General features: G+C 43.9%; 1 protein-coding gene across 1 annotated transcript in view; it reads left to right on the top strand.

The window, feature by feature from the left end:
• ABLIM2 (actin binding LIM protein family member 2) overlaps positions 1-27206 on the top strand; it is a 431671-nt gene that overhangs the window by 217495 nt on the left and 186970 nt on the right. The window contains exons 7-10 of the mRNA XM_029591702.1: positions 584-671; positions 3582-3640; positions 10892-10969; positions 18695-18841. Of these exons, the coding sequence (XP_029447562.1) occupies positions 584-671; positions 3582-3640; positions 10892-10969; positions 18695-18841 (372 nt within the window). The remainder of the gene's footprint in view (positions 1-583; positions 672-3581; positions 3641-10891; positions 10970-18694; positions 18842-27206) is intronic.

Raw genomic sequence — 27206 nt, 5'->3', positions numbered from 1 at the left:
ACCCCCTTCATCTGCCCGGGGGGCAACAACTGCAATCATTTTTCCTGCCGCCGGAGAAGCAGCAGTGGAAGTCTTGTCTCCTTCCCGTGGAAATTACATTGTATTCCCTCCCCATCCCAGTTTCAGGAACGGCACCAGCCCCTTGGAATCTTTTCCACCTCTGCCCGCCCATCTTCCCCGTCGCCGAGGAGCGGCAGAAGAATTTCTGAGGCCGCTTTAGTGACGACCATGAAACTGCCTTGCACCAAAGACAAACCTTTTCTCCTAATATCTACTGACGAATCTGATGGGCAGCTTTATCGGATTGATTGCATGCATCAGCTTTAGTTGTTTTCAACCCGGTTTTCTTGATTTTTGACAATTATTTCAAGGACACCGTTCTTCCAAATCTGAATATTTTTAGCATTTTCAGGTTTTTTGTTATTTTGGATAGAACTTGTATGGTACTATTTAGTATAGTGTTGTATTGCACCTACAGTATTTTTCTTATTCTCCATTCACCAACATGGAATAGTCTTGCAACATACTCTGCTTGATGGTTTGTACAGATGTATGATTTTTTTTAAATTCTGTTTTGATTCAGGCAGGAGAGAAACATTATCACCCAACCTGCGCGCGATGTGTCAGGTGCCATCAAATGTTTGCAGAAGGCGAAGAAATGTATCTGCAAGGTGAGCAGTTTTCTTCTAGGTTTAAAGGGTCACGTTGACAATTTAGAAGCAAATTTTCGTGTGTCCCTTTTCCTGATTACTAGTTTTTCTCAAACTTTTTTCGATTTTGTCCCTTCCCCATATTTGCAATTAAACTCTGCCAGCCCCCTCTCTCCCTCCTAAACACCTTGTTTCCCAGCCTTCCAAGTCACCACTCATCATATTCCAGTCCATTGCTTCACAGTGGGAAGCCTTCAAGGAAGGTTTTACGTAGCCTTGTAAATACACTTTTAAGGGGGGCCCATCATGCCATTCAAAAAACACGTGTCATAGATGGAAGAAGGCAGAGAGACATTTGGTTGTTACCATGAGATTTTTCTCATGAAACCAAAGGAAAAGTGTCAGAGAGAGTGAAAGACAGAAAGAAAAGGTAGGTGCCCTGAATTATATGAAAGCCGACTGCCTGCCACTAGTTATCCCCTTCTGACTTCAAGAATATTGAAACACCAGTATAAAAATCTCTTTAAAAAATACACTGACGCTGCTAAAATATAAAAGGCAATATAACAAAGGTAGACAAATAAATCTATATGAGGAAACATTATTACCACTACAAGATAATAAAAAATAGTCTTTCTTTCCATGATGCCATCACAAAGTGACAAATGGAGGATGTTAAGGCTGGTGGTGTTATCGATTTAACAGATACCAGTAAGGTAAAAAGTGGAGACAACACAGCAGAGTGAATAAGAAAGAAAGGAGGCTGAAGGCCAATATTTATGGTAGTCTTTTTGTGTTCTATTTTGCCCTTAACACTTGGATTTTATGGGATTTCAATCTCTCCCTACGCATCCTTCATCCCCCCTTCCCTTTCCCCAAGCAGTGAATGACAGTGGCATTGCTATGCACTGCGGGACTTTGGTTTTTGAACATTTGCTAAGTTTGCTGGATCTTTTATTTAATTTATTTATTTGTTTATTGCCTTTATTTTTACTGGAGCTTTTTTTGCTTGATTGAATGCATGCTCCTCCCTTGAGTTCAAACACTCCAGAGAGCGTTATAATATGGCACATTTTTAAAGTAGCTGTTATCCTCAGCTTCTCTTTGTAAAGAGAGAATGCAGAAAGCCTGGGCTTTGCTTTGTTTCAAATTCCATGGTAACAGTATAAATAGTGCTTTGGTGTGGGCAGCACATGCAGGCCTTAACGCTGTGAAAGCTACTGACTAGCAAAAAAAAAAAAAAAATTACATGCAGTTGTATCATAAATACAGAAGTAATGGAGTAAGAACGCTTGTATATTCATAGTCTATCACCCAATAAGCTCCACTCAGTAAGACACTCTGTGTTAGTTTCTGTGTATGAGGAGACCCTCTGTGATTTCCATTCAGCATATGCAACAAAATTAATAATTTCCCATCCCATTTTGTCCTGTATGTCATTGTCAAGCTGTTTCAAATAGCAAGCTCTTTTGAAAGATGGGTGGTTGACTGTATTGTTTACCGGTATGGCCAAATCAGATGTGTAAGTTTTATAAACACGGGAGAGAATTGTTGGGTTTCAAATTATTTACTTTCAACCCAACATCTTGAGGAAAAGCTTAAGGTCTGTTAAGCATGTCCCTTAGCCTTCCAGAGGTTACAGATGTTAATCTTCCCTCTGGGATGCGCGCATGCCCGGCTGTGCAGATTCCCTCATTCTGCCGCGCAGGCCATACTTCGGCCTAGGCATCACCCGGACCTGGACCCGAGGCATGCTGCAGCAATGGGAGCTGTGCCACTGCTCTTCCTCGTTTGCTGGCCCTCACAGCATTTTCAAAACTTGCAGGTTTGGCATATCCTGTTTGCTGATCTTGCCATGCATGAGATCAGAACAGAGGAAGTGCCAGCCCCGTGAGTTTTGAATCTGCCTGGCTGGCCATCGAATGGTGAGGGGCGGCGAGACAGGGTCCTGCTCCGCTCCCGCAACGAGGCAGGTGGCAGTGGCGGAAGAGGGAGTGAGGCCCCGGTGGAGCATATTTTCCCTAGCAAAAGCTGAAGTGCTGGCCCTGGGTTGCAGCAGGCTGAAGAACCTAGTGCTTGAAGGTACGGGAAGGCTGGGAGGGTTAGGACTGGGATGAGGGAGAAGGGGGGTGGGCCATGGAGGCTGCCTTTAAAAAAAATATTAACCAAACCTGAGAGCGGGTAGTGGGGATGGAGTTGAGACCAGCACTGATTTTTTATATTTTTCAGGAGATGGAGGGGGTCGGGAGGCTGCCGGCTTAGCCACACAGGGCCGAATATTTGGAGCTCACGGGGAAGAGGGCTGCAATAGGGCTCTAGGTGCAATAGGGCTCCAGGCCTGTGATCTTTTGTTTTTTCACAAGCCTGCAGCTCACCACTTAACCAGCTACATTGTTTTGTATATAGCGGCTAACCATAGCGGGATAACTTTACATCTAACTGGCGATCTTCAAAACTAGCCAGTTAAGTTTAAAGCTATCCAGCTAAAGTTAGCCGGATAAACTTTAATCATCAGGGATATTCAGTGGGGCGTTTATCCCGCTCTCTATCCCTGATAACTTATCCAGAGACAGATTATATCTGTTTTCTAGGTTTTTGAATGTTGTCCCTAACACTCTTTCAATTCAGGGCAGTTAGTAAGAGCTAGCAGGCAAATGTACACAGCATATTCTTAAAGTGAACTGGTATAAGCAGAGGCGGCAAAGACAACCAGGCAATATTCTCCCAACCTAGGTATCCCTGAATGTGGGGCGGCATTTATGTCATCAACACTTTAAAAACAATAAAAAAGGAGAAAATGGATTTGTAAGCCTTGATTTCTTGGACAGAAAAGTTTCACAGAAAGTAACATCTTCCCCAGGGTTACCTTCTCGTAGGAAGATTGCTTTCAGGATACAATGCCCCAGACTAAGTCATGGCATTTATTTGCAGGTACTTCCATTTGGCATCCAATTTGTAAACAGGCAGCCAAAGCAGAAGAGAAGAATAAGGCAAGTATCTTTTTTTTTTTTTTCTAATTCAATTTAGAATGTTTCTCCATTTTACTTAAGCAGCAAAGCAGATGAAGAAAAGCATTTCCTGATAATTAGGGGTGGAATGGTGCTCTCAAGGTGAGTCTGAAGCAGATTACACCATCAAATTATTAATGAACAGCAATGCCTTACCCAGAGGTTATTGCTATGATAGAAATGTGTAGGACCAGCTTCATGACGGCTTCGTGATTAATACACTATCAGGCCAGTTTTCAAAACATGTGTGCATGCTTAACTTAGCCAGCTAGATCTGCAACTGAAAATAAGTCCTAAATCTAAGTGGCTAGAAGTTAGCCGCCTAAAATTAGGGTGCTTGGGCTTTGAGTGCCTAAATTTCTCAAGTCTTGTGCTGAAAATCAACTCTAGCCAGCTATGTCCTCTCTCACTTGCCTTTATAAAAAGCACGTGTGAGGCCAACAGCCCCCTTAATCATCCCTCCCACCCAGCCAAATTCAAAGAAATGTGCTGCGCTGTCAACCCCTCCCCCTCCCCCACCTCCCCATCCCAAATTCCTTGTTAACTCTGGAGCTGACAGCTCCTTCCCTCCACCCCACCCCCCTCCTCAGAAATCTTCCCCAAGCCAAACTGGGAGAAGGACACAGGCTTATCTCCTGCCGGCTCAGCATACAGTGTCATTAGTAGCATTATTGTCAGAGCAATACTGGCTGCCAAACCTTTCATTTTGGGGTACATTTTCAATAAGCTTCCATTTCAGTCTGCACAAACTTAGCTGATCTTCAAATACAAGCTATTCAATGTAATTTATGTCAGTGATTTCTTTCTAAAAAAAAAAAATGATGCTGAGACTCACGTGCAGTATGCGTGTTTTTTTGTGAGGGACCACAGGACAAATCAGGCAGATGGAAGGAGAGCTGCCAGTATTCAGTTTTGCCATGTACCCCCTGGAAAAAAGCTTTGCTTTCTGTTTTAGGTGGTTATGGGATAAAAAGTAAGCACATACTTCAAGCTATCTCCAGTGGGAGTGTAAAAGTACATGGGTTGAGAACACATTGTTTCATGTTGACACTTGCTGTTCTGTAGGCATTGAGACTCCATTAGCACTGGAAAGATAAGGGTCTTTCTCCAAGGACAAATAGGATAGCAGTCCTTACATGTGGGTGACATCATCAGATGGATTCTGGCATAGAAGTTTCTAGAAACTTTGAACATGCCCTACTGGGCATGTGCAGTCTACTATCCTTCCATGCATGCAAACAGATTCCCTTCAGTCTCATCTTTTCCATGGAGCCCCCAAGTCAGAGGCGTTTTCTTTCTACTGCTGCTGGGAAATCTTTGCTTCCAGGGAGCACATAATTCAACCTTCGTGGGGTCCTGCAGTCTTCCGTCATCCATAAAGTCACCTTTAGATAGTTTCCCAAGTTTTTTTTGTGAGTTTTCTTCTTTTTCAGCAGCTGTTTGGTGTACTGGTACTGGTGCATCAGTCATGATTTTTCCCAACATTGAGTCATTTGATTTTCTGCATTAATTAATTTTCAATCTATGCCTAAGAAAGAGAAGAAAGCCAGTGACTTTGAAAAGTACCTAGTGTGTGAAAAGGTCATGTCTATCACAGATCCCCATGATACATGTCTCCTAAACCAGTGGGCTGACCATGACATCCTGGGTATTCCCTCTGTGCGACTATGACAGTATCAATCCCAGCTTGACCTCATGGAAAAGCACTTTAGGTATCATGAGTCCAGCCATCAGTCAGCATCAGAAGCATTGACATTGAGGAACTTCGAACTGCATAACCTATGGCAGTGGATTGACATCAGGAGGACATCAATCTCTCTTGATACTGAGCACTAGGGATGTGAATCGTTTTTCAACGATTAAAATTATCGTCCGATAATGTTTATATCGTCTTAAATCGTTATAGATCACGATACAATAGAAATTCTAACGATTTATCGTTAAAAATCGTTAAATCGTGTTAGTGCGCACTAACTCGAGTTAGTGCGCACTAACTCCCCGTTAGTGCGCACTAACTCGATTTAGTGCGCACTAACTGAAAATGATACAAATAAACACTTTCCAGGTCACTGAAGGTCAGTTAGGAATGAATATGTGTTCCTATTGGCTGGCTGCCCTCTTATCTATTGATATTACCAAGGTTACCACTGAGGTGATGGTTGGGGGGATGGGAAATGGAACTGGAAACTAACGAACACCAACAGAAAATGAAACAAAGTGTTCACACTTCCCAGGTCAGTAAAGGTCACTTAGGAATGAATATGTATGTATGTATGTATTCCTATTGGCTGGCTGTGCTCTTATCTATTGATGTTACCAATATGGTTGGGGGGATGTGAAATGGAAACAGTTGGAAGCTTGACAAAAAAAGTAATGTAATGATCAGCACTCACGTGACTAGAACTTGTTTGTTTATTATTTTTGTTAGCAGGCACCTGAAATGCTAGTGCATGTTGAATTTGCCAATCACTGTGCATTTTAGAAAGGTGGTCCTGGCTGGAACTGTACACAGTTCAAATATATGTAATTGATTGTTGGTAAGTGTATTTTTTAAGTAGCCACACTGGCACCAGTATGTTTACTTTTCCTCCTACTTAACTCACTAGCTCAGCTTTGTAAGAAGGGCTTCTCTGCTTGTGTGTTGTTTTTGTTTGGTGTGAGGAGAGCAGAAACATCAGATCTTTATTCAATCTACTACAGTCATCTCTTACAGTGCCCTATCCCTATTAATACCAGGAGTGTTGTGATCTTCCTGCACACAGTGCCCTAACCCTGATACCAGTCTGAGACAGCTCCCTCCCTGCATTACTAGTGAGAGGCTGGCTTCACAGACAGGGGGGAGCTGCCTGACCCTCACTCCTGACTTCCCCCATGTCCCAGCTAGTGAATGGTGTGTGGGTGAGGGGGGGGGAGGATGGTGAAGTCTGAGACAGCTCCCTCCCTGCATTACTAGTGAGAGGCTGGCTTCGCAGACAGGGGGGAGCTGCCTGACCCTCACTCCTGACTTCCCCCATGTCCCAGCTAGTGAATGGTGTGTGGGTGAGGGGGGGGGGAGGATGGTGAAGTCTGAGACAGCTCCCTCCCTGCATTACTAGTGAGAGGCTGGCTTCACAGACAGGGGGGAGCTGCCTGTCCCTCACTCCTGACTTCCCCCATGTCCCAGCTAGTGAATGGTGTGTGGGTGAGGGGGGGGGGGGGTGGATGGTGAAGTCTGAGACAGCTCCCTCCCTGCATTACTAGTGAGAGGCTGGCTTCACAGACAGGGGGGAGCTGCCTGACCCTCACTCCTGACTTCCCCCATGTCCCAGCTAGTGAATGGTGTGTGGGTGAGGGGGGGGGGGGAGGATGGTGAAGTCTGAGACAGCTCCCTCCCTGCATTACTAGTGAGAGGCTGGCTTCGCAGACAGGGGGGAGCTGCCTGACCCTCACTCCTGACTTCCCCCATGTCCCAGCTAGTGAATGGTGTGTGGGTGAGGGGGGGGGGGAGGATGGTGAAGTCTGAGACAGCTCCCTCCCTGCATTACTAGTGAGAGGCTGGCTTCACAGACAGGGGGGAGCTGCCTGTCCCTCACTCCTGACTTCCCCCATGTCCCAGCTAGTGAATGGTGTGTGGGTGAGGGGGGGGGGTGGATGGTGAAGTCTGAGACAGCTCCCTCCCTGCATTACTAGTGAGAGGCTGGCTTCACAGACAGGGGGGAGCTGCCTGACCCTCACTCCTGACTTCCCCCATGTCCCAGCTAGTGAATGGTGTGTGGGTAAGGGGGGGGGAGGATGGTGAAGTCTGAGACAGCTCCCTCCCTGCATTACTAGTGAGAGGCTGGCTTCACAGACAGGGGGGAGCTGCCTGACCCTCACTCCTCCGGGGTATTGTGATCTTCCTGCACACAGTGCCCTATCCCTGATACCAGGGGTGTTGTGATCTTCCTGCATGCAGTGCCCTATCCCTATTAATACCAGGAGTGTTGTGATCTTCCTGCATGCAGTGCCCTATCCCTATTAATACCAGGAGTGTTGTGATCTTCCTGCATGCAGTGCCCTATCCCTGATATCGGGATGTGTGCAAGAAGATCACAACACCCCCGGTATCAGGAATAGGGCACTGTGTGCAGGAAGATCACAACACCCCCAGTATCAGGAATAGGGCACTGTGTGCAGGAAGATCACAACACCCCTGGTATTAGGGATAGGGCACTGTGTGCAGGAAGATCACAACACTCCTGGTATTAATAGGGATAGGGCACTGTGTGCAGGAAGATCACAATACCCCTGGTATCAGGGTTAGGGCACAAGTTCTAGTCACATTGACTGATCACATTACTTGTTTTGTCAAGCTACCAACTGTTTCCATTTCCCATCCCCCATATACTGTCAGTAGGAAACTTGGTAACATGAATAAATAAGAGGGCAGCCAATAGGAATACATATTCATTCCTAAACTGACCTTAACTGACCTGAAAAGTGTCAAATTGTATCATTTTCAGTTAGTGCGCACTAACTCCCAGTTAGTGCGCACTAACTCCCGTTAGTGCGCACTAACTCGAGTTAGTGCGCACTAATCGGAAAAAACGATTTTTAACGATTTTTTAACTAAAAAATCGTGCCTAAGACGATTTTCTTGCCCTGCCACACGATTTCTCTCGTTAAGACGATATGGAAAACGATTCACATCCCTACTGAGCACCACACAGGACCCAAATAAAGCAAGAGTTCAGCCTCTTTGTTACCAGCAACATCGGGAGCTGCTACACTGATGGTAATTTCTACCGTAACACAGTAAGATGTTTCACTGTGCCATAAGAGTTCATTAAGGTCTAGACCTCAGCAGAAAAGTGCTGCCCTCTCTAAGGTCTTGTCTGCTAATTGGATGCGATTTAGGTTCATGCCCCTGTGACATACCAGTCAGGCTTGGACTCAAATTACTTCTGGGGTTATGGCTATGAATCTGAGAATTTCTCTACTCAAGAGAGGTCATCAGGCCTCCCCTTAGATTCCTTTCCTCCACAGGAAAGGAGGTCTCCTTCAGAGGACCTCTCTGTTACTGATTTTGTTAAGAGAATAGCAGATGCCATTCCATTTATGCTGTAAAAAAAGGAAGAGTCTAGGGAAAAGATGCTTCACAACCTTCAGTTTGTGGAACCATCAAAGGATATCATGGCAGTGCTCATCCATGAGATCCTCAGGAAGCATAGATGAGAATATGGGATAGTCCCCTCTCTTTGCCTCCAGTTAATAGGAAGGAAGATGCTATCATGTCCAGGATTTGAGAAGCAACAACTTCCTCACCAAATGATGGTGGATGAATCTGAAGGCCAAGAGTTCAAGAACCCCTTCCTTGGTGTCCCAGGGGCAATGTTTGTACTCTAGATTTGCTTGGAAGAAAGGATTTTCAGTGGGCTATGCTCAAAATGTGCATAACATCCTACCAGCCCTTAATGAATCAGTATATTCAGGAAATACTGAAGAGTATGAAGGAGTTGGCAGAACAGCTTTCTCAAAAGCAGTGTGATGTCTTGGAGTCACTAGTAGACAAGAGTATGGAGTGCAGAAAAGGCATGGTCATTCAACCTTTGATGTGTTTGAGCAATATCGTCTACAGTCTCTCCAGTGGGTATTGGTGCCCGCACACTCTCCTAGTTGCGGATCTCAGATCTCGATCTGGATGTTCAGAAAAGACTCACTGATGTGCCATGCAATAGGGAGAATCTTTTAAGGTCAAGGAAGTTGCAAACAGTGATGGATTTTCAAGTTACATTCTCTGTTTCCCTCTGGTCTTAATTGAGACATTGAATGGCATTTGTTCTTTTAGGTTTTCCAGAGAACTTTACTTCATCTTCTTTTGGTATTTGAAACTTGTTGTTCCAACCGGTTAAAATCTCTGTAAAGATGATTGGTCAAGTCAGACCATGTGACCTTTTTTGATAGTCTGGCAATTTTGGCGCCTTTTTTTTGTTCCTTTAAATCTTGTACTGTTTTACATTCAGCATGCCCGGGTCTCTGTACTGATGTGGCTGTACTTCTTTAAGTCTTACAACCAAGGAATGTTCATCTGACTGTAGTTCTATTTTAGATCATCAATGGCTTCCAGTTTTTTCTGTTTCTAGTTTTGGCCCTTTCCAGATACTGAACCCGTTAAGGTTTCTTGGTTCAATCATGGCAAAGTCTGTTATACAGAAAAACCTTTTGTTCCAGGTCAGTCCTGGTCTTTAGCAGTAAATATATTGTTAAAATATAATTTTTAGTTTTATTTTTGTTTGAATCGCTAACTTCTGTTAATATTTTTATTTGAACAGAATGTTTTGTTTAAGATTTCTACATCAAAATCTCCTGTAATTTGCCTAAAAGTGTGAAACCTGACCAAGGTTTCTAAGGAAAATGTATATATGCCTCTCACTGCTTACCTGTAACAAATATTTTGGTTTCAAGAAAAGAAGGATGTCAGTCCTCAGAAAACTCACCTGCCTCATCTTGGAGTTAGTTTCTGTAAATATAAGCTAAATCATTGATTGAAGGGGGCTCCATGTGGACACATGGAGGTATAGCAGGCTCAGGCTGCATGTTAAACATTTTTCCAGAAACCTTAAAATCAAACTTCCATGCTGGGCTGCATCACATTGAGATGCTGAGCAGTCAGGACTAGCCAGAGAACAGGCTCCAGGCTGGACTCTGGCAAAACTCTTTATTAGCTTCTTCATTGGTGAGCAATAATAAACAAAGCAATTTAGCTGGATTATGCGGTTCAACAAAACAATTGTAACTTACCGTTTGTTGTCTCAAGGCTTCCATCTCTCTCTGGGGCCTCCCTCATCCCTGGGGCCCTGGCCTCTTATCCCTGCTTGCAGTGATCCACCCTAACCCAGAATCCCTTGCTGGGTTGGGAATTAAGGAGGACAGGTAGAGATAGCTGTAGCCAGTCCTTTAAGGTGCTCTGAGGGAGTTTCTTATATGCTCCCTCACACACTCTTGTGCGAGAATTGACATGCCGCTGTCCTCAGAGAACACCTGATACAGGTAAGCATCTCTGCTACTCATACCCATTACTTTTTTCAGAGTTCAGTAAATTCTGCATGTCGAAAGCTGTCTTGAATTCAATTTTACCCTGATATGTTTTGTATATGTAGATGATTCAGGAGACTGGTCCATTCTGAATGTAATTTTTATGCCTGAGAATGATCAAAACAAACAAATATTGCAAACCAGATATTTATTTTTTTTTGTACTCACTTTCTCTCTTAGGAAACTAGAACTTCCTCAGAGAGTATTATTTCGGTGCCTGCTTCAAGTACGTCTGGATCCCCCAGTCGGGTGATTTATGTAAGTATTCCATAATCAGAATTTAAGCTGTGAGAAGAAACCAGGCTTTTTCATGTTATGTTTTCTTTTAGTGGCCTCCCACCATTAGCCTGGACAGCTGGAGGGAAATTTCCTTTCAGACTAAGCCTCTGAGCTGTCTGGGTTCAAGCGCCTGCTCCTTTTCTGTGCATTCAAGCCCCTCTGACTCCACTGGACAAGAAACTCAAATCTTTGGCACCTTTTCCATAGAAGCTATGCTCTTACGTCTTACAAAACAGATCTGAGCTACTCATGTCCATATATTCAGCAAAGTTCAGGATGCTTATAGTCTAATTATTGTGTGTGTCACAAAATGTTTGGTTCCAACATCTGCATTGTAATTTGTCTATGCCAAAGATGGGCCTCATTTTTAAGGGGCCAGACATGCGCTGGCCCCTTACTAGAGGTAAAGCAGTGCTTTACTAAAGAGACATTTTTTCCATTGCTGATTGTGGTTCCCCTCTATTACAGAAAACTGTTGTGTGTATATACTCAAGGCTAAAGTTACAAAAACGGACTATTATAGACCATTGTACAAAACAAAAGAGGTAAAATGATTTGGAACAGATAAGTATACGTGGTGATGAAATTATGTCATGAAACTTGGAAAGAAATGGAGCACTACAATGTATCCCAGTGTGTGAGCTTTGATAAGTAGGGAAACAGAGATGACAGTGGATCAGATGCTTTAATTCAGCAGAGCATTATTCAGTTTCGGGACAGGCAGACCTGCCTTGACCTGGTTGAGGTGTCAGATTATGCAGATCTGGCTTGGAATTCCCATCCGTTCTCCCGAGTTGTCTCACCTTGCTCACCTCAAAATCCCGGTTTCGTCAGGACCCTGCTTCTCTCGGAGTTTTAAGCGAGCTGTCTTGGTTTTAAACCACTGTACAGCATGTTTGCAGTGTAATGCCCTCTATGTATATTTTAATCACCAAGGTGGGAGGCGGGGAGTCACTGAGAAAATAAAGTAACTCTGAGCACAGATAAAAAACACAACTCACGTATTCTTTATCTTGTGGGGGTAGACACAGTCCTTCCAGAACCCCCTGCTCCATGCCTGATGAATACCTGAAACTGTTCAAGCCCATGTCAGCATTTAATTCCCCCAACCCCACAATCATTTCCACAAATTCAGAAAACTGGTAATAATATAAACACAGTAAGGTGGACCATAGGATAAACAGAACCAGCCACAGGAAACACAGTTACATTTCAATGGCTGTAACTTCAGGTATCACACAACATACAAATCACTGAAGAGCAAAAGATATGAAGGAGGAATGAAAAATAAGGAGTGTGTACTTCAGTCGGGTTTGTAAAGTGCATTTCAATTTCAGATGGAGTCAAGTGCAAGGAAAAATGCATCAACCCCAGTCTTGTTCCTGCTGACAAAGATTACAAGCCTCTCCTCTGGTCTTTTTTCCCTCTTGGCTTTTATACTTCTAATGGCATATTTCAGGGTCTCTATAAATTACTGTAAACAGGCTGCTTGATCTCTGCAGATTTCGATAGTTGTATATAACACTGGCGTGGTGAAAATCAGCTGAAATCCCTTAGGTTTACTTGGAAGAATAGCAGGTTCGTTTTTCTAGGTAGAACATTTTTTCCTCTTCACTCGAGATATCGAAAAGGGGCAGATTCTGTCTCACTCACTCACCCACTGCTGTGTCTCATAGAAACATAGAAACAAAGAAATGATGGCAAAAAAAGACCAATCGGCTCATCCATTCTGCCCAGCAAACTCCCACACTTATTTTCCCATACTTATCTGTTTCACCAACCACCAAGTTCAGGGCCCTTGCTGGTAACTGTTTGATTAAAATTTCCTACCACCCCCTGCCATTGATGGAGAGAGTAATGTTGGAGTTGCATCAAAGGTGAGCTTAATGCTTAATGGTTACGGGTAATAACTGCCTCATCAAGCAAGATACCCAGATTCTTGTTTACCCAGACTGCACAGATCAATGCCTTGTTGGATGTTGTCTGAATGCAAATCCTCTTTTCCACATTTCCCCCTGCTGCTGAAGCAGAGAGCAACACTGTATATGCATTCAAAGTGATGTATCAGGCTTAATTGGTTTAGGGTAATAACCACAATGCTTATTTGTTTACCCAGACTGTGTAGTTCAGTCCTTGTTTCCACATTTTCCCTTGCCGTTGAAGCAGAGAGCAATGTTGGAGTTGCATTAACCGTGTGAAGGCTTATTGAGTAAGGGTAGTAATCACCAGATAGTAGCCTTCATTCCAGCAAGCCACCCCCATGGCTCTTCTCTTCATTCCCATTCTTTAGCCTTTATGGATCCACAGTGTTTATCCCATGCCCCTTTGAAATCCTTCACAGTTTTAGTCTTCACCACTTCCTCCGGAAGAGCATTCCAGGCATCCACCACTCTCTCTGTGAAGAAATACTTCCTGACATTGGTTCTGAGTCTTCCTCCCTGGAGTTTCAAATCGTGACCCCTAGTTCTACTGATTTTTTTCCAACGGAAAAGGTTTTTTGTTGACCATGGATCATTAAAACCTTTCAAGTATCTGAAAGTCTGTATCATATCACCTCTGCTTCTCCTCTCCTCCAGGGTATACATATTTAGGTTCTTCAATCTCTCCTCATAAGTCATTTTATGAAGACCATCCACCTTTTTGGTCGCCCTTCTCTGGACTGCCTCCATCCTGTCTCTGTCCCTTTGGAGATATGGACTCCAGAACTGAACACAGTACGCTAGGTGAGGCCTCACCTAGACCCTGTACAAAGGGATCATCACTTCCTTTCTCTTACTAGATATTCCTCTCTCTAAATAGCTGAGCATTCTTCTGGCTTTAGCTATCACCTTGTCACATTGTTTTGCCGACTTCAGATCGTTAGACACTATCACCCCAAGGTCTCTCTCCTGCTCTGTGCACATCAGCCCTTCAGCCCCATCAAATACAGTTCTTTTGGATTTCCACACCCCATATGCATGACTCTGCACTTCTTGGCATTGAATCTCAGCTGCCATATCTTCGACCACTCTTCCAGCTTCCATTTGAGGATCCAACATCCAAGTCCTGTCCTCGATGGTATCTTTCTCTCTCAGTTGCTCATGGGATTTTCCTTTTCCCTCTAAAACTGCTTCAGTACTGCACACAGGAGCTCCCTATGTCCTTCGGGTGGCTTTCACTGGAACTCAGCATGGTCTCTCTGATTCAGATAAGTTTATTGGCATGATAATTTTACGTGTCGTCAAAGTAATACACAAAATTAAAATAAATGGGTAAGAAAAGAAGGAAACAATTACAAAATGCTAATAAGTAAAAGGTACAGGTTAGTGAACGTACAGCATGAGGGACCTAGTTCAGGTTATAGTGCTGGTTAGTATTATCTCTGGTCAAGTTTCATTTTTAGCCTGGGTGTTATACTCTGATGGTTTAGTGTGCCCATGGGCCTCAGCCCAGGCCCCGACCTTCAGGGCCAAGCTGAGGGTTGATGGTGGGCTCTGCGTGGCTAACGGGCTGACCCTCTGCCAGGCCTGCAAGCTCCCTAGGCCAACAACAGAAGATGTTGGAACTGAATGGTCCTCCGACCATTCCGAGCCCTTTCGGACCTGCCACTTGATCGGCATTGGAGCAGAAGGCCTGGCCTGAGGTTGAGGGCAGACGGGCCTGACACGAAGACAGGACTGTGGTCGATGCGGCGGCATCGCAGACAAGACACTTGGATGATGCGATGGCATCCTGACAAAGACACTGGGTTGATGCGACGGCATCCATAATGAAGACACTTGGCTGATGCAACGGCATCCATAACGAAGACACTTGGCTGATGCGACGGCATCCCTGGCGGAGACACTTGGCTGATGCAACAGCATCACGGACATGACGAGGAACTTGCCAACCAAATAGGCAAGACACAAGGCATGGACATTGGCACTGTCTCTCAGGGCACCCTACTCAGGCCACCCGCGGGACTGAGTCGCGGACCACCCTGTCCCACTACGCGCCCTACACAGCCCTTACAGGCTGGTCACAGACCACGAGGAGAACGGGACAGCACATGGAAGATCCAGGCAAAGAGGGACTCCAATGATGAAGCCGGTGTCATCCAAAGCTCCCTCTAAGGCTGGCGGGAACGGAGGCTGAGGAGCACAGGACACACAGTCCACCTGTGGGCTGGTCCACTCGGGCACAACCTCATCCAAGGGACCCCCGGCCTCACAGGTCCCGAAAGGCTCAAGACCACTGCAGACGAAGACGCAGGGAAGAACATCCTGGCAGGAAGACACATCAGGACGTGGAGGAAGGTGATCATGACGAGACATCAAACATGGACTGGGACCTCAGGCAGAACACCAAGACATGAAGACATGGAAGAAGGCAGACGAGATGAGGAGCTCCACGAAGACAGAAGACCTTACAAACTCTGGCAGGCAGGAGCCTCCAGAGGGAAGTCATGATGCTGCAAGGCCCCGAACAGACTGACGAAGCAGCCCTTTATAGGGCTAGAGCAGGAAGTCCACTTGAAGGTGGGGCCAGCACACTTCCTGTGCCTGTCCCTTTAAATCTGGCAGAGAGGTGCGCGCTGGCGCCTAAGGAACAAGCAGGAAGCTGTGCAGGACCATGGACAGCGGCCTGCACCAACGCACAGGATGGAGAGAGGCAGGACCAAGCCTGGACGCAGGCTCCGACGTCGGCAGCGGCTCCAGCCGCTGCAGGAGGCCCCGGGGGCAGCTTCAGCCACTACTCCAGCCCAGGGCTGCGGCCTTAGCACCGCAAAGATGGAGATGGAATTGGCAGTGGTCCCGGCCGTGCAAGAGGCGTAGAAGTCCACGGCTCCAGCCACGGTGAAGAGGGCAGAGCAGGGCGGCCTCCAGGCCGCAAAAGCAGCTAAAGTCTGCGGCTCCGGCCGCGTAGGCAGGCCCAACGTCAGTGTCCATGCCGCGTCAGGAGAAGACAGCATGGGTGAGTAAGCCTACTCGTGGGGGAATCCCGCGGGCAGCAGGATTCATAACACTGGGGGCAGGAAACCACATATTTTGCTGCTATAGTTACTGTTTCTTCTCTTCCCCCCAGGATTATAAAGAGTTTCTCATGCCCATTCTTTTGTGGGAAGTCTTAGATTTTCGGCAACTTTGGGAAATGTGCATCTCTGATATCTTTGCACAGCACAGGAGGAAATGTGCTTCTGTTTTCATTTCTCCAGTGTTGCATTGCATACAGTGTCTGTCTTCTTGGGGTTTCCAGTTCACTTTTTGTCTCCTCATACCCCCCACGCACATGCCTGTTCTACTTACTGTCCACACCCTCTGAACACACACAAAAGCGGAAACAGGTCCGCGCTGCTCCAGCGGGGGGCCAAGAACGGTCCGGGACACATCGCGTACACTACGGCCGTCGGCTGCCAGCAATCAAAATGGCGCCAATGGCCCTTTCCCTTACTCTGCCACTCGGAGACAACAATGGCAGCAGTAGTCCATGTGACATAGTAAGGGCGAGGGCCCGTCGACGCCATTTTCAGGACTGGCAGACAGCGGACATTTGCCCTTACTATTTCAGGGAACCTAGCGCTCCCATTACTCCTCCACAGTGACAGTCAGGTCAAAGGGCCGTCGGAGCCATTTTCATTGCTAGCAGCTGACGGCCCGAACCCAAGACTTCGATCCCGAACCGAACACCCGCTCCACCGACTGACTGTTTGCACAGGTATCTGGGGGGCTGCACGGTGGGGGGCCGTAGTTATTTTCTTGCGCACGTGTTCGGGGGGGGGGGGGGGGGGTGTTTCGGTCATTCTGCAACTCTCGTGGGGGTGGGAGGCGTGGGGTGCATATTTAAACACTGCGTTTATGGTGAGGTTCTTTTGGGGTGGAAAGACGGAGGGCACACACAAACACAAACAAAACATCCCTGATCTCGGAAAGGCACCAAATTAGCCCTCTACAAAACACTTAACTAAATAGAGAGTGCTGACTTGGTTAGGCACTCCCCTATTTTGATACTGAACACGCACAACCTCCCACTGACGGACCACGTTTACCACCACCAATTTCTATTTCAGTGTTTTTTTCTCAATCGGCATCTGAGCTGCTTCTTACAGTCTGGGTCCTCTTACCTAAGAAAGCAGGGGAGAGGTGAGTGTGAGGGGAGAGAGTTGGAGTGGGAGAGAGTTGGAGTGGGGACAGGGGAGGGAAGGGGGGGGTGAGTGACCAAGGAGGAGGAGGATGAGTGACTGAGGTAAATGAGCAAGGGGAAGGGGGAGGGAAGGTAAAGAACCTGACTCTGCCACTGCAACGCGTGGCCGGGTACCGCTAGTAAAAAATATTTTTGGAATGGTAAAGTCATCTAGTTGATAGGGAAGATAATGATATAATTCTGCAATATGAAGGCTTCAGTCCCTTTTCTGCCACTCTCATCATTTGCCTTAAGAAACAAGAGATGTAATTATAGGTCTTGAGACTGTTAATCTTAATTCTTTAGAAAAATATAATAGACAGTCACACCTGACTTGGCTCCATTATCAAATTATATTCTTTTTATCAAAAGATTTCACTTTGTAGGGTTATAGTTTGCCTGAGATTGTTCTGTGGATTGGCAGGTAGTGGCAGATGATCTTCCAGCAGCAGTGCTGATAGCCATCTGTTGTCTGTGTACACACCGTCCATACATGGGAATTTACCTAGCTCAGCACAGGTCTTCACCATTTGCCATGGGTTCGGCACAAAGTGCATGTGTTTTGGTTACCCTTGGATCCATCTTTTCAATTAAAGGAACTGTTCTTTAGGTAAATTAAGGTTTCAGTTTACTTCAGTTTGGAGATGTTAATGTAAAAATACAGAAAAGGAGAATGACACCTTAGGATCAAATAAAATCAGCCCTGGTCCATTGGTATACTTTGTGCAAAGCTCGCCATTCCTAATGGTATCAGTGTTTACTTACCACTACGAATGGAACATTTTCAAGATCTCACTGACTTTTCCTTTTTAATTCTTCTTACTTTTGTGTGTTTGCTGTCTTTGATCTTTGCTTTCTTATTAATAGGGATGGGCTTTTGTTTTTAACAAATTAATTTCAATGAAATTATCTATTTTGCTTTATTTCATTTGTAGAGTGAAACAAGAGAAAATTTGGCAACATTTGGGTTTTTTTTCTGTTTCATTTTAATGTGCAGTATTTGTTATTAGTGCACACAATTTGACGTTAGTGTGCACTAACTCAAATAGTGTGCATTATTGCAAATAGAGACTGTATACGAACTCAAATAGATCACACTATTGATAAATAGCGCACACTAATGGTGAATAGTGCAAATTAAAACAAAACGTAGAGAAAACAAAAAAATTCCTATTGAAACCTTAAAATTTTTTTTTTAAAAGCCACAAAATGGCACAAAATGAAAGCAAAACAAAAAAAACTCTTGATGCACATCCCTGGTCATTAATATTATGCTAATATGAGAAAAAACAAAACTGCATTTTGGCCACATGCACTGTCAAATTGTTCCAATTGCACCCATATTCTTTCGAAGAAAAAGGCTAAAGCATCTACAAAGGGGGGGAAAAAAGTTGAATTTTTTTCTCAATAATGGCTCCCAAAAGGAGCAAAGTTCTAGAAAATGTCCTGAAGAATTGTGCAAAGGTTGTTGTTGGCTTCTCTGAAACTGTTGCATTTCCTTCTCCACAGACTTCACTCTGCTTATTGCTTCCTGTCTTTCAATGCTGTCTTTCCTTTCCTTAGGCAAAGCTTGGAGATGAAATTCTTGACTACAAGGATTTGGCTGCTCTTCCTAAAAATAAGGCCATCTATAACATTGACCGCCCCGATATGATCTCCTATTCTCCATATATCAGTTACTCTTCAGATGACAGACATAGTTACGGGGAGGTACTGAAACCTGAGACCTTTTTTTTTCCCTAAAGCTAATTGTACCATTTGAGTGTGAAATGCTCAGACAGTGACAGTCAGACATGAAAGCATACTGCAGTCAGGCAGTCGTGTACAACAGGCATTAATATGTAGATATAGATACAGAGTGCATGGAATAAGTTTTGAGGGCACAAGGGAAATGTATATAAAAATTATGCAAGCAAAACATATTAGAATGCAAACATACTAAGAGCCCAAACACCACAAAGCATCCATTATTTGCCCAGTAACCTGCTGCTTTCTCATAAATGCTGTATTTAAGATGTCAGGCCTGAATAAGGATGTGCGCGCTTCTAAAGTTTTGGTTCATGAATATAATCATGTGTTGTCTGGAACGCACGGGTTGCGGATTTATTTGCAAATCAAATAGGGGAACAATTTTCTTTAAAAAGCCACAGCCTGTGCAAACTCTGCCATGGATCAACAGAAAATCAGTCACTCTGGCAAAAAGCCACACAGATCCATGTTAAAACTTTCTGCTAATCTGTGGCAGATTTTGCTGCAAACTCTATGTTTTAAAATAAAAGGTGGCACCCTGTTTTATTTTTCATTGCAAGCTAGCATCAATTTGTAGGATTTCGGCAGAAGCAAACCGATTGGGTTCCACGGCAAATTGTATTTGTATGCTGTTACAAAGTAAAACAATTTATCCACCAAGTTTAGTATAAATAAATAATTCCAATTTTTTATGTCGTATTATAATAAACAAGAGGGGGGGGGGGGGTTAAAATAATTAACTATTCTAACACCCTGATACGGTTAGAAAGCATGAGTTGCCCTGGCAAAAAATTGGTAATTGATAGGAGCCAAAATCTATAACTTTGATGCCAAGCCAAGCAGTCTGTGTGTGCATTATTCCTGTACCAAAAAAAAAAAAAGCTATTTTCAATGTATAGATAACATTTTATCTTCCCCAGGTTTTTTGTTTGTTTTTTTTTACTTCTGTGTTCACCAGTGCTGCTTGGCTAACCTCATGCTTTTTCTTAGTTCACTTATTACTCTTATTCAGTTAGGAGAGCCCTACAGAAAGCTCTTTGTGACTGCTAGGCTCAACATATGTCTGCATGATATAATACACAATCAAATCTTATGCTATATAAACTACAGTTGTGTTTCATATTCTGTTTCTTTTGCACAGTTCTTCCTCCTTATCCTTGACTTTGATTTTGTTTGTGTTCCAGATGAATTTCTTGGTTAAAGTCAGTTGCTAGAGTTAGTCACCTAACCTCTTCTGAGTCGCTGGCATGGTTTTTAAAGCTAGGATGTACAGATGGCAGCTGGGAGTAAAGGTGTCCATTCAGAAAGGAGTGAGTGGGCTGCTTACAAAAGGTGCCCTGGTCCGGTGTAGTGCTGTGTGAGCCACTGCCATGGCACATCACAAGTAGGGTTGCTTTCTTAGGAAACACAGCACTATGAGGCCAGGCATGCGATAGGGGAAAAACTGGACACGATTAACCTGTTCTTATTGACAGGTGTTGCCTTAAGAGCACAAGAGACTGTCTTTCGGTGGCAGTCATTGGTCGCTGGCTATATATTACAGCAGTTCAGCGATGAGCACCAGCAATGATCATGCTTACTGCCTTATTATTCTGATCATTGTAGCCATGCCCAGGGTTGTTCAGAAAACTATGCCTAGGATGGATTGCTCAGTGTGAACGCATCTTCTTGTACCCTGCTTGGACACACAGTGCTTCACTTCTGTTCTTCCCAAGACTGATTCTAATGGCATAACAGCATAACTCAGGCTTCGGGGTGAATGTTAATTCAGCAGGTACAACCATAATTAGTACTTCTAAGGAGAATGACATAATGAAGTGCATTAAAGCCTCCAGGGCTCCTGCACGTTATTTTGTAGTTACTAGAAGTACTATGTGAAATAGAATATTTCTATGGCAGTCTATAATATTTCTAACATACAGTACCTATTTACTTCTAAAACTGTAGTCCTGTAATCAGTTTTGGAGTTTGTAATTTGACTTTGAGGGCTTTGCTTACGTTGGAACACAACTCTTCTGTACTGGATGGTTTTTATTTCTCACTGGGAGGAAACAGAAAGCCACTGGGAGTTTGTAACAGCTGGAGTGGGGAGAAAACCTGGCTTGTATCATATTGCAAAACTGCAGTGTTTTTTTTTTGTCATTATGAAACTTTTTATTTATTTTCACACTTTTTTCAGCACTTCAAAGTGGATTACATTCAGGTATTGTAGACATTTCCCTATCCCCAGAGGGCTTACAATCTAAGTTTGTACCTGAGGCAATGGAGGGTAAAGTGACTTGTCTAAGGTCACAAGGAGTGACAGCAGGACTTGACCTCTGGTCTCCTGGGTCTACTGCTCTAACCACTAGGCTACTCCTCCACGCAACTTGAAGTTTATACCAACCTGCATCACTGAATTAGCTAAATTTGAAGCTTATAATAAGATAGTCACACAAAACATAAGAATTAAAATAAAATGTGAAAACCTATTACATTATTTAACAGATATAGCCTGAACACAAAAGGCCCAACAGAAATATGCTTGCACTGGGTTACAATGAAAAGAATATATTATGTGGTCCTGGGATTTGAAAATAGGCAGCAAGCCTCAAATGCAGTTCAGAAATCCTATTCCCCAAACAATAAAATGGTTGAAAAGAGACAGTTAAATAGAAGCATACCTTTAGACTCTATAGAAAAGCTAGAACAAGCCACAGCATTTCAAACTGACTAGCACTTTGTCAAGTAGAGATCTACTGTTTGTCAAGGGGTGACTTATGCTTTTTTTTTTCCAAGCTGGCAAGAGTACAGGGGCTGTCAGCTGGAATTATCCTTTGTTTAGCAGACACTACTTCTTTCATAAGATAGCAGTATCACAGTAAGGATAATTATTTTTCAGTACAGTTATGTGGACAGACTGTTAGAGTTCAGAAGTTCCATCCCACACTCTACAAACAATCAAATGATTAAAGGAGAGTGTTATGTAAAAGCATACCTTTGTTCCATATTTAAAAAGCTAGACTAAACCTGGGTGGCCGAGCAACAGGAAAAAATGAAAACCACAGTGTTATTTCAGGCTCACTAGCACTGTGCTGATTTGGCCAAAATATCAACGAATAAGAGAACCTAGCAAGGCGAAACAAAAAAGGTTCTTTGCCCTAAATGCAAGGTGAAGCATAGCTTTAAGGAAAGGAAAACCACATTAAAAAATGCTGCAAAAGGTTCTGGAATGCTCTATGAGGTACAAGTCTCTGTGCAAACAGCTTTATAGAGCATAAAATATTAGCTGTTAGCAATAACTTAGCTCATGTTTGCTGGATCTTTTTTTGTGCCTTTTACTGCTATCAAATTATATTGTAGCAAATGCATTTTGTTGTAATTGTACGTTATTCTATCGGAAGCCACACAAACAACGGTATTCATTATGTGCAAGTCCAGCTTGTGGATTTCCAGTATTTGGCAATTGGGAAATGGTAAATTTTGTTCCATGTCTTCTTTCAACTGCAGCTATAGTTCTTTCTGACTATTCAGATAAAATCATAGATGTAAAGGAAAGGGACTGAAGTTCACATAAACGATGGCTTTGCTTAGAAATCAATGTACTGTATCTTGACCTTGAACTTGCCTCCTTGTGCTATAAAATTAGCTTCTTTTTATTTCTCCCTCAAGTAACATCATGCATGACCTCTAGCACTAATTTCTAATTTTGTGTGTTGCTGTTTGCAGTCACCTCAGTTTGTCTCTCCAACACCTACTGAGGTAATCGCCAAGGTCTTTCCTTTGTTATCGTTCTTCTGCTCTCCTTCTGTTACTGTCATATTTTGCATTATTAACACACCAGCTTGTTTTCCAAAATTTACACGTCAAGCCAGAGAATGGTGATTTTGTTTTTTTCTTGTCAAGCTGTTTTATGCAACATTCCATTTATATTAAGAGTTGAAGGAAAATAATAAGGAGACTATGTCTTTTCTGGCTTGCGTTATTTGTTTTTTCAACCGCTCCGTTGCTAAACTTTCCTCTGAGTGCTCTTTGTTCAGCTGAGCTTTTTAGATCACCCAAAAAAATACAAAATAAAAAACTGCAGATACAGAGACAGAAATATTAGGCCATGTCTGTATTTTAAAGTTATTTTCTACTTTGAAACAATGGCTCATTTGCCTGTGACTTTGATTAATTTTGGGTGTGTCACAGTTGACTACTGAGGCCCAGTTATACAAGTACTGTCAGGTGCCTTGCAACTTTCAGATATCGTAATTATCCTTGCCCCATCTCTTTCTCTTCTAATGAGAGTGAAACTATAGCCAAATGGAGTTTCATTATTCAGTGCTAATTAGATAGTTCATGTGTCCTAATGAGACCATCATCAGATGCTTGCAGCACTCTCAGATTTTATTAAAGAGGTTTGATGTGCAGTACAACTGAATAAGGCCTTAAAAGCTCAGGAGCTAAATAAGAAAAGTGAATTTTCTGATATAAAACATTTTTCCCCGCAGTATTATAAAAATGGAAGTACATAATTTGTTAAGGCTGATTTTATGACTCCCTTGCTTCTCTATTCTTTCATTCAAGCTGAGATGACTTTCCTGAAGCATGCTTAGTACCTAGCAAACTTCCATTCTTTGTCATTTGTTCCCCTCTGAACATTATTATTAATGGCGAGGTATTTGTTATAGCCTTGCTAAGTAATGGCATCTATCATAAGATATTTCACTACAGTGCGTTTCAGAAAAAAATCTGTGAATATAATTGAGTGTAGTGAGTCATCTTGTGACCAAATAGCCAGTAGTTCATATGTATACTATACATGCGCTATATACTCATGGGGAGAACAACTTTTAAAGGCATTTACATGGGTAGATTGTGATTTGCTCATGCAAATTTGCCATCTGAAAATTGCCCTCTCTCAGTGCTGCTGAAAGTTTGCATGGTGTTGCACAATGTGCAAACTTTCAGCCGCATTTAGACACTAATAGCTAAACCTCACCTCGAGTTACTAGGTGGGCTTCCCATAGAGATATAAATACCTATCTAGTGGGAAGGTATTATAGTTAGTTTCTCTCTCTCTCACACTCTCTCTCTCTCTCTCTCTCTCAAAAATGATAGTACCTAGCATAGGTGTTAGTGTACTTTGTGATAAAAAGGGGGCATTTCAAGAGCATTCTGGGGAAGGGTAGAGTTTTATGGTAACAGGCAGTTTATCACAAAGTACACTAACACCTATGCTAGGTACTACCATTTTGAGAGAGAGTGTAGGGGTTAGAGGCCACTTTGACATTCAAAGTGAGACGTACGTGCTCTCTTGTGAAGATTTGATGAACTTTGGAGTGAGGAAACTCAGCCAAAGATGAGATTTATGCAGTGTTCTCTCAACCTAGCTTGATGTTACCCAGGTAGAGAGTCCATCAAGCTAGGTTGAGAGAACACTGCACAAATCTCATCTTTGGGTGAGTTTCTTCACTCCGAAGGTCCTCAAATCTTCACAAGAGAGCACTGTGCTGTTCGTACGTCTCACTTTATGTCAAAGTGGCCCTTAACCCCTACACTAATAGGTAAACCTCACCTCAAGTTACTAGCTAGCTAGTTTCTTTCTCTCTCTCTCTCTCTCTCTCTCTCTCTCAAAAAGGTATAGTTAAAGCCATGTGATAGGGCTTCACAAAGGTGTGAGCCCACTCCTCCTCTTTTTCAGATTTGCATTGCACTATGCGTTATGGTGCTATCGCATGCGTTAAAGGCACTTAACATGTGAAAATGTCATAACTCGATTTGATAAATGACCCCCTAGGTTAGCTGGATGTGATGGAATGTATGTCTGCAGGCTAAGAACCAGAGAATCAATGGGGGGAAAACTGAAGAGGGAGGGTGAAGAGAACCAGTCTTAAGTTTCTTCCACCAAGAGAGTCCAGAAAGCAGTTCCAGCTGTGCGAAGGGGGCAGGCAGGATGACTGGACCAATCAGGATAGTTCATGGGAGGAGCCTAGGGTCTATAAAAAGGGATCCTCGGGCAACCTACTTCAGTATCCCTTGGGAGGTGAAGGTGACAAGGTCTCCCTGTGGAAGGAGCTTATGAAATAGTAAAGACTGGCTGGACTAGGAATCATGACCCTCTATAGCAGTGGTTCTCAACCTTTCTAATGCCGTGACCCCGCAATACAGTTCCTCATGTTGCGGTGACCCCTCGCCCCGCCCTCGCCCCGTGAGGGTGGGGTGAGGGCGGGGCTTTGGTCATATGGGGGCGGGGTTATGGATGGGGTTGGATTTTAGTGCACACTTATCATTTAATTATGACATTTATAATGTGAATGTAACTCAACTCACCATAGGTTCTCACATGCATGGCACACTGACCCATGATCGTCATGGGGCTAGATGTAAAAGTACAGTTTGTATCCACAGGAACCCCCCTGACCCACAATAATGGATGTAAAGCAGAATTATGACATTCCCCATACAACTCACCCTACAAAAAAGATATTCTGGTTCTAGTGACATCTCAGTAACAGCAACTCAAACTCCTTCTATTTCCAGGCTCAATAGCCCTACTTATGAAAAGACAGCAGTTTACCACCAATGCATGTCCTCTGAGAAAACACAACAAATAAGACCGATACAAACGCTTACATGCTAGCAAAATATCTCATCTCTGTAACAGACACAGAACCGACCTAACATACTCCCAGGATCTGTAGTAATGCACATAAACTAATCCGCACACAGTTACACCTGTATTATGGAATACACTCAAACAGGAGCAACCCTATCTATGAAAAGGCAACACTACAAATATTAAATCAGGTCCTAAAAACCAATACACCTCTTATTAGGAAAACAGAACTAGCAAGCAGCTATAGATCCCCACACAGAAATAATTGTAAAACTATACTAATAAGCAGAATAAATGTTTCAAAACAGCTATGAACATCCAACAATTAAAAACTCATAAAAACTATTAAACATTCTCCAAACACCAATAAAATATTTCAAAAAAGCAGACATCACACAATTAAAATGGCAGTCAAGAAAAATAAACTTTAAAAGCCACCTTTACTTACCCCCTCCAGCAGCTCTCCTACTCCCCTTCCCTGCAGGCCGTGGCACTCACCAGAAGCAGCAGTAGAAGCTAAGCTCTATACTTATGGTCCTCTTCCTTAGTGCCCATGTCTCTCACACACACACACCATACCAGTCATGCCCCCATGACCAGTTTCTGTCTCTCACACACCAATCATCTCCCAAGCAGTCTTTGGCACACACACACCAGTCACCTTCCTGAACAGTTTCTCTCATGCCATACACACACACACACACACACAGGCTTCCCACTCTCGTGTTCTACTTACATATACGGGCTTCTCACTCTCATAATCACTTTCTCACACACACACACACACACCAGTCACCTTCCTGAACAGTTTCTCTCATGCCATACACACACACACACACACACAGGCTTCCCACTCCCGTGTTCTACTTACATATATGGGCTTCTCACTCTCATAATCACTTTCTCTGTCTCTCTCTCTCTCTCACACACACACACACACACACACACACACTCACTCACTCACTCACCAGTCTCTCACTCCCATGCTTGTTCTCTCCACATGCACAGGCTTCTCATTCCCATAATCACTTTCTCTCTGTTACACACACACCAGTCTCTCTCATTTCCATGCTCACTCTCCACGTGCACAGGCTTCTCATACCCTGAATCACATTCTCTCATATTCACACACAGACACCAGTCTTTTTCTCTCACACGCACCATCACCTTACCAAGAAGTCTCTCTCTCTCATGCATGCACACTCACCCAGGTTTCTCACTCCCATGCTTTCTTTCACCCCCACAACACCAGGCTTCTTACGCCCATGCTTTCTCACATACCCAGACTTCTCACTTCCATGCTTTTTCTCTCTCTCACACACACACATCAGTCACCTCCCTGACTAATGTCTCACACTCTCACATACACATCAGTCATCTCCCTGAGCAATCACTTTCATTGTCTCTCACATACACACACACATCAGCTCTCTGACCAGTCAATCACACACAGGCTGGCTGCCTGCTTCTCTCTCTTTCTCTCACTCACTTCCTCTTCTCCCCCGAGCACAAATGGGAGCTGCAGCAGCCCCCGCAGGCCAAGAAAGAAGAATCCCATCGGCCACGGGAGGCTCATGCTGCTGTCTCCTTTCTCCATTACCGGCTACTTCTATTGCTCGAGGACCGATGCTGCAGCCGCTGCTGCTACTTTTTCGCGTGGCGCGGCTCTCTCTCCTTCCCGCGCACCGCGATTCACTTCCTGTTCCGGGTCACGGGAGGGGGGGGCAGGCGCAGGAAGAAGAA

The sequence above is a fragment of the Rhinatrema bivittatum genome, chromosome 1 (genome assembly GCF_901001135.1).
Source record: "Rhinatrema bivittatum chromosome 1, aRhiBiv1.1, whole genome shotgun sequence".
Lineage (NCBI taxonomy): Eukaryota > Metazoa > Chordata > Amphibia > Gymnophiona > Rhinatrematidae > Rhinatrema > Rhinatrema bivittatum.
This window is presented reverse-complemented; position numbering and strand designations above follow the sequence as displayed.